At 40.5% G+C, this 15,930-nt stretch overlaps 1 protein-coding gene across 2 annotated transcripts in view; it reads left to right on the top strand.

Annotated features, from left to right (window-relative positions):
• Positions 1-15,930, top strand: part of DOCK11 (dedicator of cytokinesis 11) — a 233,465-nt gene that overhangs the window by 102,509 nt on the left and 115,026 nt on the right. For both annotated transcript variants that reach the window (XM_066249156.1, XM_066249155.1), the window contains exons 15-23: positions 491-613; positions 1,555-1,631; positions 4,608-4,792; positions 4,885-4,950; positions 6,595-6,687; positions 8,391-8,514; positions 12,582-12,703; positions 13,196-13,282; positions 15,408-15,497. In XM_066249156.1, the coding sequence (XP_066105253.1) occupies positions 491-613; positions 1,555-1,631; positions 4,608-4,792; positions 4,885-4,950; positions 6,595-6,687; positions 8,391-8,514; positions 12,582-12,703; positions 13,196-13,282; positions 15,408-15,497 (967 nt within the window). The remainder of the gene's footprint in view (positions 1-490; positions 614-1,554; positions 1,632-4,607; positions 4,793-4,884; positions 4,951-6,594; positions 6,688-8,390; positions 8,515-12,581; positions 12,704-13,195; positions 13,283-15,407; positions 15,498-15,930) is intronic.

Below are 15,930 nucleotides of genomic sequence, written 5' to 3'. Positions count from 1 at the left end.
AATATCTGCATTGTTCCCAGTTTGGCGCTATAACAAATCTGCTGTGAACATTCATGTACCATGTGGAAATATGCTTAGGGATGGGATTGTAGAATCATAGGGTAGGTGCATGCTTAATTTCCTGAGAATCGACCAAACTATTTTCTAAAGTATACTGCTCACAAAAATTAGGGGATGTTTCAGAATGACTATGAAGTGATAAAATAAAAACGGAAGCATTTGATTTTTTTTATTAAAGAACATCAGAAAAGCAAACAAGTCAAAGAAAGTTGTTTGATTATGCAAATGAGAAGCAAAACAAACTTTTATTTCATTGGTGAAAATGCACTATACAAAAGACTGAAAATACTGAAGCATCTACAAGCTCCCTGATCCTCTAATTTTTGTGAGCAGTGTGGTTCCATCATTTTATACTCCTACCAGCACTAGTTTTATTGTTACTTATTAAGCCTGCAAAAAATTTATAAAACCCCTTCTGTTACTATTTTAGACCAATTTTCAAGGACTTTCAAGGCTCTCTCGATCTGGATGGGAGATTTTCTCCATTGTATAAACAAGACAGTAGCAAACTTTCAAATGAAGACATTCTCAAGTTGCTCTCAGAGTATAAGAAGTAAGTGTGTAGTTACTGCAGTAAACCAATATAATTGATGGACTAGAATTTTTTAAAATAATGAATGTGAGTCATATACCAGGTGGGGCCAAAGTAAGTTTACAGTTGTTTGTATGGAAAATAATACAATAATCAATAAATAATAATACAGTGGTACCTTGCGATATGAATTTAATTCATTCTGTAACCGAGCTCGTAAGTCAGTCAACTCCTATATCAAACTGCAGATACTGGACCCGTGCGCCAACGCGCCATCTAGCGGCAGCTTTCTGAATCACGACTCGTATCTCGGAATTTCACTGGGATCTCAAACAAAAATACGGACCGAGTCGCAGCTTGTATCTTAAAAATTCGTATGTTGGTCTGTTTGAATATCAAGGTACTACTGTACAGCAATAAGCTGTGTTTTACAAAGCCTCAACTGTACATCTTCTTTTGCCCCACCTTGTATCAGAAAAACTGAAAGCTTAAAATGTTAAGTTTGGATACAGGATAACTAATGCATTTAGTAATAATGACTTTTTTTTTTTTTTGTATTTTTCTAAAGTTGGAAACGGGGAGGCAGTCAGGCAGACTCCCGCATGCGCCCGACCGGGATCCAACCAGCATGCCCACCAGGGGGTGATGCTCTGCCCAGCTGGGGCGTTGCTCTGTTGCAACCAGAGCCATTCTAGCACCTGAGGCAGAGGCCACAGAGCCATCCTCAGTGCCCGGGCCAACTTTGCTCCAATGGAGCCTTGGCTGTGGGGGGGGAAGAGAGAGACAGAGAGGAAGGAGAGGGGGAGGGGTGGAGAAGCAGATGGGCGCTTCTCCTGTGTGCCCTGGCCTGGAATCGAACCCAGGATTCCTGCATGCCAGGCCAACACTCTACCACTGAGCAAACTGGCCAGGGCCCAGTAATAATAACTTGTAACTATAAAATATTCTTATTTTACACCTAGGCCTGAGAAGACCAAATTGCAGATTATCCCTGGGCAGCTACACATCACAGTAGAATGTGTTCCTATGGATTTACCAAGTAAGAACTTATGTATTGCAAATTAACCTTAACAACGATGTTTGCATCTCAGGTTTTTATCGGCTCAATAATTTTTTTGTGTGTGTGGTTTGCATGGTGTATTAGTTTTCTGGGGCTGCTGTAAGAAAGTATTACAAGCTGGGTGGCTTAAGATGACAGTAATTTATTCTCTCATGGTTCTGGAGGCTAGAAGTCAAAATCAAGGTGTCAGCGGGGCTATGTCCCCACTGAATGAATTTGGAGAAAGAGGCTAATTTAACCCAGTACACATGGTGAGTAGTTATAGAAAGTTGATTTTATTAGATGCTGTTTCATTTATACTATATGAGTTGTGAGTGTACTTCAGTCACTTTCTGTTGCCTTTTGCCTTAGATAAGTTTCATCAACTAAGGGATCAAAAAGGAATAGTTCTTTTCCTGTCTGCAGACAGGAATCTAAAATCCCAGGAGAAAATGAACAGAAGACAAAAGACACATTGCAAGAAATAAAATGAAGTGGCTAGTAAATATTTGAAAAACGGTCAATCTTCATAATAATGCCATTAATGCAAATTAAAACAGCTTTTCCTCATCTATAAGATTTATAAAAATGTTTAAAGTGAAGCTGCCTAATGCTGGCTAGGTTTTGGCTACGCACCATCACCTATCATGAATGGGAGTACAGTACTATAGAAGTTTATAACTAAGGCATTCTAAGTCTAAGATGCTATACATTTATTCACTGAATAAGGATTTATCATATAAACATTTATTAAATACCTAGTAGGTGCTTTAAAATGTCTTTGAGGTGGGAGAGAACTTATTTAAAATTTTTTTTTTTATTTATTAATTTGAGAGAAAGAGAAACAACAATTTACTGTTCCATTTATTTATGCATTCATCGGTTGATTCTTGTATGTGTCCTGACCAGGGATCGAACCTGCAGTCTTGATGTATCAGGATGATGCTCTAACCAACTGAGCTACCCAGCCAGGGCCAGAGAAAGCTTGGTTTTTGTGAACAGAAAGGAAGCTAGTGTGGCTCCACTGTGGTGTGTGATGGGAACAAGTGAGACAGAAGGTGAAATAAGGGAAGTCATGCAGGAAATTGTATAGACCAGGGGTCGGGAACCTGTGGCTTAAGAGGCAGATGTGGCTCTTTTGATGGCTGCATCTGGCTCGCAGACAAATCTTTAATAAAAAACATAATTACATTAAAAATATAAAACATTTTCATGTATTATAATCCATTCATTTCCTACCACTCATGTTCATGGTTGCGGGTGACTGGAGCCAATCACAGCTGTCCTCCGGGACAACACCAAATTTTTATTGGATCATGCTTAACATACACAGGTCGTTGTATGGCTCTCACGGAATTACATTTTAAAATATGTGGCATTCATGGCTCTCTCAGCCAAAAAGGTTCTCAACCCCTGGTATAGACCATGGTAAGTCCTGAAAATATTGGATTTTATTCCAAGTGTAATGAAAAGTCACTAAAGGATTATAAGTAGAGGGGTAGTGGTTTATGTTTTAAAACATCTAAGAGTACAATGGATTGTTTTTCCAAAAGAAATATGAGACGTAGACAGTTTATACGTAAAAATGTCCTTTGCAGCATTGTTTATATTGGGAGAAAATTGGAAACAACCACAGAGTCCAACACTGTCAGATAGGTTAAGGCAATTATGGTATTATAATGATGCCATGAAACTTTATGCAGCCATGAGAAATTATGTTCATAAAGAATTCATGGAGCCTGACCAGGAGGTGGCGGAGTGGATAGTGTCAGACTGTGATGCGGAGGACCCAGGTTCGAGACCCCCAGGTCGCCAGCTTGAGCGCGGGCTCATCTGGTTTGAGTAAAGCTCACCAGCTTGGACCCAAGTTTGCCGGCTCGAGGAAAGGGTTACTCGGTCTGCTGAAGGCCCACAGTCAAGGCACATATGAGAAAGCAATCAATGAACAACTAAGGTGTTGCAATGAAAATGTATGATACTTCTCATCTCTCTCCATTCCTCTCTGTCTATCCCTCTCTCTGACTCTGTCTCTGTTAAAAAAAAAAAGAGTTCATGGAATAAGACATCAGATAAAGTGTCCAAAAAAGGAGGATAAAGTTCTGTATATACAGTGGGATTTATTATTATTATTATTATTATTATTATTATCATATAAAACATGCATAGAGAGAAGACTGGAAAAATATGCCAAAATATTAACAGTAGTTATACCTGGGTAGTGGAATGATCACTTGTCTGTGTGCCTTTATCCCACATATTTTATTATAAGTATTGCTATAATAATCAGAGAAAACCAACCCCCTCCTCAGATAATGTGTCCTTGGGTCTGACTCTCACTGGATTGTCCTTCTCCCTCACAATGGTCTGCATAGAGCCCCTTAAGTGTATGAATAAGCTTTACTACAGTGGCTACTTCAATAAAATACACTGCTACACTTTTCAAAGGCTTTGTGTTTTTGACACTGAGGAGTATTGAATTTACTATTGGTAACACATCATAAGATCTGTGTTTTCAAAAGGCTCCCATTATTTCTTAGGTGAAAATTTGCACCTGCACCAAGTTAACTTTTAAAAAGTGACTTAGCCATGAGCTAATTGGAGGCATAAATTTACTGTTATTTCCCTGATACCAATAAAAATTTGCAGTGAAAGCAAAATTGCAGCCACAGGAGGAAAAGTGTAATGGATTTCTTTGCAGAGTTTAAATTTGTCAAAATTATGATGTGTTATATTTGGCAAATCACGCTACTCTACATGGAGAATGAAATAGAAATCCATGCCTGGTCTAAAGGGTTCTGCTGAAACCAGCATCAGGCTACTCCATCTTGTCCTTTTGGGTTCTTAAATTGGTCATGTGGCATTTTGTTTTTTAAATCACTCTTTGAGAACACAATCAATGTATATTTTTATTAAAGTAGGAATATGTGAATGATTTTTCAATTATATTGTCTTTGCCTGATTATTTTTCCGCTATAGATTGTATTACTTCTTCATACGTGCCCTTGAAGCCTTTCGAAAAGAATTGTCAAAATATTACTGTGGAGGTTGAAGAGTTTGTTCCAGAAATGACAAAATATTGTTATCCTTTTACCATTTACAAAAACCATCTGTATGTATATCCCTTGCAATTAAAATACGATAGCCAGAAAACATTTGCCAAGGTAAACCGTGAAAACTATATGTTTTGGGGGCGTGAAGTGTTATTTCTAATCCTCTCATTCTGTGACTCATTTTGCATGATTAATTGTTTTAGGCGAGGAACATCGCGGTCTGCGTTGAATTCCGGGATTCAGATGAAAGCGATGCCAGAGCTCTGAAGGTCTGTTTATGAAACTGATAAGCATTTTTGGTAGAGAGAGATTTCTGATAGTTTCATACGCTGTTTAATTTGTTTAAATGTCAAAAAGAAAATGTACTAAAGTGACAAATATAATACTGTCTTTTCTACTCTTACACATGAAGCACAAGGATTAGTTAAGTAGTAAGGAATAACAAAATGATTTTTGCATCCTCCGATGTCCAAACACAAGGTCATTTTCTTCTTTGACCTGACAGTTTATAATGGTACCATCAGGGGAGTTTAAACTCCTTTGTTTTTGAAACCTGACCGGCCTTTGAGCTGACAGAGCACAGCATGACTGCTTTGATCTGAGATAGGCATCTACTGTGTGACTGGCCAAATGGTGCCTCCAAACTTGGATTAATGATCTATGAAAAGCAGCATCTCAGTATTATCTGATACAGCAATCCTTACATACCCGTGACTCCACAGTGCCCTGACATTTTCACTCTTTATGGCTGCTTTTGACATTTTTGCTCTTTAGCCCATCAATCAGAGGTCCGAAAGAGAAGCTGGAATATTTACTCATCACAAAGTGTTTATCTGGCTGTCCATTTCTCTAGATTGAGCCTAAGTCAGACAGATGGATGGCTAGTCTTCCACCCGAACCACCTAGGGGAAGAGGCTGGAATGCCCCCCAACTACGTTGCTGAGTGTTTAATAGCCCCCACCTTTGAAAAGACTTTTTTTCATAAACCTAAATTAAATTAAGGCTGACTTAAATTAAGCCTGTATTCTGATTCTCCCTTCAGTGAAGATGAGGCTAACTGTTCCTTTTACGCCATGCCATAGCCTTTTGTAAAATACTTCAGGACTCTTAGGTTAACTCTCTGCAGTTCCCGCAAATTGCCTTCATAACCATCTTTAAGGAGAGCTGGCTCTGTACTCAATGCAGAGTCTCGGTTTATTTCTTAGCTGGCCAAGAGGCTGGTTCTGAAGTAACAGAGTGAGAGGCAATTAATACCCTGGCATGCTGACTCCATATTCATCCTTGAGCTTATTAGGCCTGGAGAAGTGAAAAACTCACACTTGAAATGAAATGGGATCTTTCTGTGGAACCATAGAAGGCCTTAAGTTTATTTTATTGGTATAACAGAGAGCCAGTGATTTTTGAAATGTGGCTCATAAAGTAAGAGAACAGGAAGTTGTCTGTAGTGTAATTTTTAATTCTTTTATGCTAAGAATGTGCCTGCTGAGTATTTTTTGTTTTTTTAATTTTAAACTTCTCACCTTGCCCACTGCACAACAAGCATTCAGCCATGTTGCCAACTGGCTGAATGGGAACCTTTCGTATTAAATGTGAGTAGCATGAGAGAAATAAGCGTTCCGAGCCAGGTTTGAGAGTGTTTCCCTTCCGAATGATTAGCTGTGTTTGACTTCTTACTGTCAGCTAGTTTGTAATTTCGTTTCTTTGATGGCCGGAAATTCAGAAGCATTCGCGCAGCCGAGTTTGGTGATGTCTTGGGTGACTGGAAATGATTCGGAATTTATAAGCTCATGGTGAGAGCCTGGTGGGCTTGGCCGTGGCCTTGTGCTCACAGATGCTTCTAACTGTATGTGGTTCCGCAGCATCACATTCGGAGTCCTGCATTGAGAGTGGTGCCTCTGTTTCTTCTTTTGCAGTGTATTTATGGAAAACCGGCGGGGTCTGTTTTTACCACAGATGCCTATGCTGTTGTTTCTCATCACAACCAGAATCCAGAGTTCTATGATGAGGTAAAAATACATCATTCTGGCATTTCTAAACCACAGTGGTTCTTCTTCTTTTTCTCCTTGAGTTGTTTTCATGATTTTATCTGCACTTTTAATCCTTGAATGTTTTGTCCCTTGAAAATAGAAAATGTCACACCAAAACAAAAGGCTTTGGTGTCCTGTGTCCTTTGATGACAGCGGAAGGTCAGCTACAAATTGAAGGGCTCTGGCGTGACGTAACCATGTAGGAAACAAATCCCAAACCGGGACTAGGATTCTAGCCTTGACTTTGACAACAACGGGCTCTGTTACTTGGAGCACTTCCGTTTTGTGAGTCTCCAAATCCTCAGCATTAAAATAAGAAATCAAGAAGAGGTTTTCTGAAGGCCCTTTCTAGCTCTTTCCTCCTGTAGTTGTGCATGGGAAGGTGCAGCCTCTCAGGTGAAGTGCTTTGACAGACAGCAGTATGGCTGGGCCACCAGAACACCAGAACCCAACTGGGGTGTGCTAACCACGTCTGCAGTGTGGGGAAGCATGGTCTCCATGTCACTGTGCTCCCTTCCGCTGACCTGTCTCTGCCTCTCTTTGCTTCTTCCCATGTCTCTATGTCTCTGTGTACTTTTCAGTGGCCCTCTTAGTATCCCTGTCACAGCCTCTTTTCATATGTATCTGGTTTATCCAAATCTGCAGACTGCTTTACTGCCACATGTATCCACAGCACCTGGGTGCTGTGGCCAGAAGCTCTGCTGTTTCTGGGTGCTGCAAATAGGCACATTCTGTGGTGAAATATACCTACCACAGAAATGACTTCCAACACCAGAACCGTGCTTTGTGCGAATGAAAGTTAGGCTAGATGTCCCTCACCAAGCTATTCAACATTTCCACCTCTGTAGCCAACACCAGTCACTACAGAAAACTTAATGATGTAGTAAGTAATCCATATTATCTTTAAGATGATAGAAATAAACAGGCTTTACAACATTCACTGTATATGGACCAGGATTGGGGAGGGGACGACAGAGAGACACAAGGAGAAAAAGAGGGAAGTGTTTGCATGCATTTTTGTGTACGTATGTGCGTGTGAATTAAATAAATTTGTCATTTGTCCCACATGCTTCCAAGAGGCATTACAGTCAGTTGAGTTCTGATTGGAAAATTACTTGAGATGCTTTTGTTAAATTATTATTAATTTTTAAGGTTAAATTCATGGGTTAGCTGTGACAATTTTTATTTCTTCATTCATAAGTGAAGTTGTATTTTTCTTCCAATAAAATTTGTGTTGACTTCTTGCACATTTATTTGCAATCTCTTTTTCATGCAAAGGAGGGTGACAACTTAAAAAAAAAGTACCCTTTCAAATTCATTGCCTATTTTAGACGGATTGGTTCACTGACTCAGATCAAGTGGCATAGCACCACTGGGCTATGAGAATGTGGTTATGAGCCAGTATTTTAGAAATACAGCTGTTAAGTTGAATCCAGGAGAATCCACTGGACTTTCCCTCCGAAGTGATAGATCAGCCCTCTCAACCCAGGATGATATTGTTATTAAACTGAAACTGACCAGAAAATCATTCAGAATACTTGGAAATGATATCTCTTGGACCACTTGGCCTGTCATTTAGAGAAGTATGCAGTTGGAAAAGTATGAGGAGACAACTAAAGGACTGACAGTCCAGCTTGACAGTGACACACAACAAAATTCTGCATGTAATTCTGTCGTTTCAGATTAAAATTGAACTTCCCATTCACCTGCGTCAAACACATCATTTGCTTTTTACTTTTTATCACGTAAGCTGTGAAATCAACACAAAGGGAACAACCAAAAAGCAGGACACCGTTGAAACTCCAGGTATGTGTGTGCTATCCATGTCTCTCTCTTGGGCTGTTTGACGTGGAATTGTCCAGACCGCAGCCTCTTTGAATGAAGCCACAGACCACTTCTTTCCCTCACCAAAATGTCCCATTTCTGAGTTAAAAAGGTAATTGGTAAAAGATGAGGATATGTACTTTGTCATCATTTCTACCAAATGTCCACTGTGCTTGGAGTACCATAGGCAATATAAATAACATTGCCCTTCTCGGAGAGAAACATATATTGCGATGCACTGTTTGTATTATTTCTTTGATGTAGAATAGGCCAGGATCCACAGTTCTGCAGTTCTGCTCACTGAGGAAGGGGGAAGTAAGTGTAAAGCAAGGGACATTGGGGACTGCCTGGTTCTAATAAGACAACAGATGTAACAAATTTGAATAAGGTTGAGTAGTGCAGCCCCAGTCCCGGTCCCATTCAGCAAGGCTTTAGGTGAACCCATGGGAAGCATCCTTGGGAGAACATAGAAGTCCTTGTGAACATGGCCTGTGTCACTCCCACTATATAAAACGTCAGTGTGTGCTAGGATACAGATCCAAACTAGCCTGGAACAAGTTCAAACTCATTCGATTAATAATTTATCCAGTAAATATGTCTGCATATTTAATATGTGCAAGATGCTGTAGTAGGTACTGTGAAGAAGGAGAATACAGTCAAGAGTCAAAAGTAGATCTCATCTTCAGTGAGCATGTGATCTAGTAGGGGACATGAGACCTATGCAGACAACTGTGATACAAGATGGAAAGTAGTAGTTATCAGAAAGTGGTGCTGTGGCCCTGGCTGGTTGACTCAGTGGTAGAGCGTCGGCCTGGCGTGCAGGAGTCCCAGATTCGATTCCCGGCCAGGGCACACAGGGGAAGCGCCCATCTGCTTCTCCACCCCTCCCCCTCTCCTTCCTCTCTGTCTCTCTCTTCCCCTCCCGCAGCGAGGTTCCACTGGAGCAAAGTTTGCCCGGGTGCTGAGGATGGCTCTGTGGCCTCTGCCTCAGGCGCTAGAATGGCTCTAGATGCAAAAGAGCAACGCCCCAGAGGGGCAGAGCATCGCCCCCTGGTGGGCATGCCGGGTGGATCCCGGTTGGGCGTATGCGGGAGTCTATCTGACTGCCTCCCTGTTTCCAGCTTTGGAAAAGTGGAAAAAAAAAAAAAAGAAAGTGGTGCTGTGTGATCTCAGAGAAGGGTGACTTATTACTTCAGCTCGTAGAGGGACAAATGGCTGGGAATCAGGGAAGGCTTCCAGGAGGTGCAAGTGTTTGGGTGAGGCCTTAGGGGCACGGTAGACTTTGATAATGCAGTCACGACAGGAAAGTAGAAGATTCTAGGATAAAGCAACAGCTTGTGCAGAGGCAGAGTGCTGAGGGAAATGGACAGGGAGCCCAAGTAGTTCAATACAATCAAGGCTTAGGATGCTGGGAGACGAATCATATAATAGCAGGTTGAAAAAGAAGTGTCATATTGTGGAAAGTCCTGAATGCCAGACTGTGGATTGATTTTATTCTGTCACCAATATGAATATATTAACACGTTATAAACACCAGTTAAGGGCTGTTGTGCAGGAAATCCAATCAGGCAGCAATATAAGGGGTGAGGTGAGTTAGAGCAGGAAGAAGGAAGGAAGGAAGGAACACCAGTTAGGCGGTATTTCAAAGCCCAGGAAAGAAAGGGGACATACTCTGGCAGCAGCAGGGGGATGGAGAAAATGAGAATTGCAGAACAAGAATATGTTGGTCCTAGCAAATGAATGGCTTCTAGAGAGATGACTCAGAGTTAGCACTGAAGTTTCCAAACTGGAAAGAAGGTACAGTTGACCCTTGGATAACATGGGGTTGCATTGCGTGGATCCACATATACTAGAATTTTTCAGTTGACCCACACAGTTCAAACCTTCATTGTTCAAAGCTCAACTGGTGGTTGGGAATCACCTGGACAGAGGACTGATTGAAACTATATGCAGATTCTTGACTGTGTGATGGTTGGTGCTCCTAATTCCCATGTTATTCAAGGGACAGTTGTATTGCCAAGTAATAGAATTGCACGTGGGAATGATAGGTTTTGGACCAGTGTTGAGTTTGACATCTGAGAGATGGCTGGCTGGCAGGTGACAGGACTGAATGTTAGGAAGTTTCCTTTGTGGGTAGTGTGGTCTTGTTCTATAACCCCTCCCAAAAATTGCAGTTTGTTCAGGGCAGGAACCTTGAGGGTTGAGAGCAAATCTAGCAGAACAATAGGAACCCATGATAGTATACCTCCAGAGAGACAAATTACTATTTCCTTGTCCAAATCGTAGGCAGAAGTGGGCAAGGTGCTCAGTGGAGCATGACACCGTTATTTTATATGCCACTCAGTGCTTTTAACTGTTCATTCTTTCAGTAGCTTCATATCTTAGAGCCAGATGGCGTGTGCTTGACATTGTAGCTTTAAAGTTTCCAAGTGGTCTGTATCATTTTTGACTGAGAGACACACTTGGCCTTGCTGGGATGAATTCACAGTGTAAAAATGTTGTGTAAGCGATTCCACAGAGACAGAAAGTAAATTAGTGGTTGCTAGGGACTAGGGTAAAGGCTAGGTAGGGAGTGACTTCTAGGGGATATGGAGTCTCTTTTGGTGTAATCAGTGAAGTCTGGAATTAGTGGCCAGGGATGCACAACTTTGTGACTGTCATAAAACCATTGCATTGTATTTTGAATAAATGAATTGTATAGTATTTGAGTTATATCTCAATAAAAATTTCTGTGAGAAAAAAAATACTGCCGAGAACAAGAAATGTATTTTCCTGGGTTTTTTTTTTTTTTTTTTTTTTGACAGGTAAACTTTTTCTCATTTGTCTAAGTTTCAGTTTAATTATTTGGACAGAGTCCTTTTGAGTATTTCTTCTGTTCACGTTGCTTTCCTATGCCTTTTATAAAAGAAGAGTTCTGGGTAAACTATTTCTGAAGTTGTCCTAATAAAGATGCCCTTCAGATGTGTTTCAGGGTCTGAGAAAACCATTTAGTCTACTTAGAGAAAGTAACATATTAGTCTCCTTTTATGAATTAAAGCATTTGCCAAATTAAACATGTGAGTGAAAATATTTTAACCAGATTTGTGTTGACTTCTGTGTTCATAGTATAAACACATGCATGCACATACACACATTCATGCACAGACACACACTCACGCAAAGAATTTTTAAAAAATCAGAAAGCAATGGCTTTAAAAAGTGTTCTCCAGCCAGCACTCCCTCTCAAATGCCAAAACTTCATCCAGAGCAAGCTTTTTACATCTGAGTTATAAACGCTTGATGCCGAGAGTAATGTCTATAATGGAAATACTGACACAGATGGTTCTGGCTTTCTTAGCTAGAACATGATGAGTTTTCTAATACAAAGCCAAGAGGCTCTTTTGGGTAGAACTGTTAAGAAATGTAGAGACCGGGGGACTCTCTCTCTCAATGGGTTCAAGTTGTAAACACTATGTCCTGACTGCATTCTCCTACTAGAGCTCTTTCTTCTGTAATCAGGAAAGCTGTCCAAGCAGATAATGCCCTGTGTAAATACGGAATACAACCTTAATCTTTCGTAGTCCTTGACCCAAGGATTGCAGAAGAAATTCTGAACCTCGGTGATTGCCATCTGAGATAGGCTCAGATATGGGACTGCACTCTCAATCAGAGCAGACGAGAGAGCTCAATCTTTAAAAAATAAGTCTACCCAAAATTATCCCCAAAGTGTAAAGATAATGATATTGATGCACTTTTCACATTTTCAAATGTTTTCATACATTAGCTTACTTGGGTCTCTCTATAACTCCTGTTAGATGGAAAGACTGTGTGTTGTTGTTCCTATTTTATAGTCAAGGAAATAAAGTAAATAACTTCTTGACAATGGTGAGGTTAGGAAGCGACCCAAATGCATTATTTCTTCCCCAAAACTCAGATTGCCCAGCACCTGGACTCCCACATCTAGATCCCCGGAAACGTCACCACCCTTTCCTGCTCCTCAGCACTGAGACTCTCGTATAGCTAATTGCATTTGCAGTTTCATTTCTCACGGTTGCTCATTGTCTTAACAGTTGGCTTTGCCTGGGTACCTTTGCTGAAGGATGGTAGAATCATCACATTTGAGCAGCAGCTGCCAGTTTCAGCCAATCTTCCCCCAGGCTACTTGAATCTGAAGGATGCAGAATCAAGAAGGGTAGGAAAATACCTGCATGTGTTGAAGTATGCATGATAAAATATTGAAAAAGTAGAATTCTGTCAGACTCTTGATGGTTTAGTTGATAGCAAGTCAAAGTGGAATCTGGGGACTGTTGCTGGTTCACAACAAAGCTACACATGGAAAATGAATGATTAGAAACATTCGTAATAGTCTGACAAAATAACTGCATGTCCGTTGATTCTAACGATAGTTTCAAATACTGGGGTTTGGATTTGGTGCTTCATTTTAAAAATAATTAATTTTGTAATTCATTCATCAAAATATCAGCCTACAAAGGATCGGAAATTCAAAATGACCTAGGATACATTTATTCTAAAGGCAGGTTATTTTCTCCAATAATCCCCTTTTTGTGAAGCTAACTCATCTGTTTTCTTAAAAAAGCTGAAATGCATAAAGATGTGAATGATATGTTCTTCATCAATTCATTCCTATGTTACAGAAACTCATGTGTGTATTTTCTGTTCATAGCAATCTAATGTGGATATTAAATGGGTAGATGGTGCAAAGCCTTTGTTGAAGATTAGAAGCCACTTGGAGTCTACCATTTATACTCAAGTAAGTTGCATTATCTGAATTTTATCAATGTTAATACTTGAGTATATTTCATAATTAAAATACACTATATTTGACTACTACATCTTTAGAGAAGTTGTGCCCTGAAAGACTTTCTTATTTGTAATAACATTATTCTTAATAATAATAATAGCTTAGCCAAATAGCTTAGTTGGTTAGAGCATCATCCCGAAGCACAGAGGTTGCTGGTTCGATCCTTGGTCAGGGCACATACAGGAACAGATCATTGTTTCTCTCCCTCTCTCTGTCTCTGTCTCTATCTCACTATCTCTCCCTTCTTCTCTCACCAAAATCAATAAATAGAAAAAGAAATTTTAAAAATAGTAACTCAAATTTCATAATTCTTCTCAAATGACAAAATCCTTTTATTCCCATTAATGGATTCAAGCCTCATAACCTTCTGAAAGGAATATGGAGGATATTACCACCATTTAAAAATTTTGTTATTCTTTTGAAAAGTTTTTGATTTAGAGAGAAGTTGTAAGGATAGTCCAGCATTCTTGTATACTCTGTACCTCGTTTCTCCTGTTACTAACCTCTGATATCGGTATGACACATTGGTGACAATTAATGAATCAATTGATACATAATCATTAACTAAGGTCTGTACTTTATTCAGATTTCCTTGGGTTTTGGCTGTTTTATTATTATTTTTTTTACTTTTAAAAATTTTACATTGGATTTGTGCTGACTAAAATAAGCCCGTCAGAGAAAAGTTTTACCTCATAATGCTCTTTTTTTTCTGTTCCAGAATTCTATCCAGAATAAGAACACATGACATTTAGTTGTGATCTCCTTAGGCTTCTCTTGGACATGACAAGTTCTCAGACGTTCCTTGTTTTTGATGACCTTGTCAGTTCTCAGGCGTTACTGGTATCTTGTAGATATTTTGTAGGTGCTCTTCTGTTGGGATTTGTCTGATGCTTTTCTCCTGGTTAGACTGGAGTTGAGCACTAATTTGAAGTCAGTGGATCATGGGTGGCTAGCTACTACAGTTGACTCTTAGACTCAGTACCCATGAAATTATAGTCAATGTCTGTGGCAAGCCTCAGGCACAGTTTGAAAATCGGGGCTGAAGAAGGTGAAATCCATGCTGCTTGATGTGGCCTTCAAGATCCTTCTCACTTTCCTGTGCCCACACCAGCATTTTATGGTTGGAGAAACTGGCTCAGTCAGGTTAGATGCTTTACTCAGGGTCACACAAGAAATAATTAGTGGAAGCAGGTCAAAAATCCAAATTTCATTCCAGTTCCTGATCTACTCTGTGCTGTCTAGTGTATATAAATTCCATAGAGGACAGCTGGACTCACTGGCTGGTGCAGTGCCATGGGAGATTGGGCACTGAGTGCCTGAGGCTATGGTGTGTGTGTGTGTTTACAGGGACAGAGAGAGAGTCAGAGAGAGGGATAGATAGGGACAGACAGACAGGAACGGAGAGATGAGAAGCATCAATGATTAGTTTTTCTCGTTGCGCGTTGCAACACCTTAGTTGTTCATTGATTGCTCTCTCACATGTGCCTTGCCTGCGGACCTTCAGCAGACCGAGTAACCCCCTGCTGGAGTCAGCGACCTTGGGTCCAAGCTGGTGAGCTTTGCTCAAACCAGATGAGCCTGCGCTCAAGCTGGCAACCTTGGGGTCTCGAACCTGGGTCCTCTGCATCCCAGTCCGACACTCTATCCACTGCGCCACCACCTGGTCAGGCCCTGAGGCTATGGTTTTGTTAACCCCTGCAGCTGTCTTTGCTTCACCTGTCAATTCCAACTTCTCTTCCTGCTCATTTCATTAAAATATAGAAGCAGCCCAATTTCTGAGACATACTACCAGTCAACAAAGAATGAATTGAATGTTGATTAGTTGGGCATAAATTGTGGCCAGTCTGATGTGTTCAGGTACGTGCTGAACTTCCCTGGTCTTGCTGCTTTGTGTGATGGTCAGCGGGCCCATGAGACACGGACACACATGTTGGTAGCTGCAGCTGCTGTGTGTGGGCATCAGAACGCCTGGATATACATAGGGTTTGCAAGATGCAGGAAGGAGGAGAAGGCAGAGATTGCATTTGAGGGTAATGAATCAAATTTCATATGGCTGTGTCCATCTGTTTTCCAGGATCTACATGTGCACAAATTCTTCCATCATTGCCAGCTGATTCAGTCGGGCTTGAAAGAAGTTCCAGGGGAGCTTATTAAATATTTAAAGGTAAATGAACAGCAGCTTTGTGTGAAAGGTTTCTTTTTGATGTCTTTCTGTTGCCACAGTTTGATGCGGGGTGGAAAATCAAACTAACACTTTAAGATACTTTCGGCAGTGTATCCCCCAGAGAACACTTTCTGTTATATACTTTTCCACCAAGTGGCTATTTAGAAGCAGAGTTGCTACATTAGGAAGAAAATGTTATAGGCAGAATTCCGTAGCATATTTTGGGAAAGTCTCATGACAGTGTTTATTGCGGTTCCAGAAATGGATTTTTCAGTTCTTTCCCCTTCCTGCTAACTGCCCAGGAGAGGTGGAGCACACTGTGTGGAAAGGGGCCAGGAGAACTGGAATCATTTTGCTTTGGGATAAAATGTGAAATGGTTCTCGTGTCCAGGCATGAAAGACTACCATCATCTAAAAAAACCTAGTTCCTGCG

Source organism: Saccopteryx bilineata, chromosome X (genome assembly GCF_036850765.1).
Source record: "Saccopteryx bilineata isolate mSacBil1 chromosome X, mSacBil1_pri_phased_curated, whole genome shotgun sequence".
Classification (NCBI taxonomy): domain Eukaryota; kingdom Metazoa; phylum Chordata; class Mammalia; order Chiroptera; family Emballonuridae; genus Saccopteryx; species Saccopteryx bilineata.
Note: the sequence above shows the minus strand (reverse complement) of the source record. Positions and strands in the feature narration are given on the sequence as shown.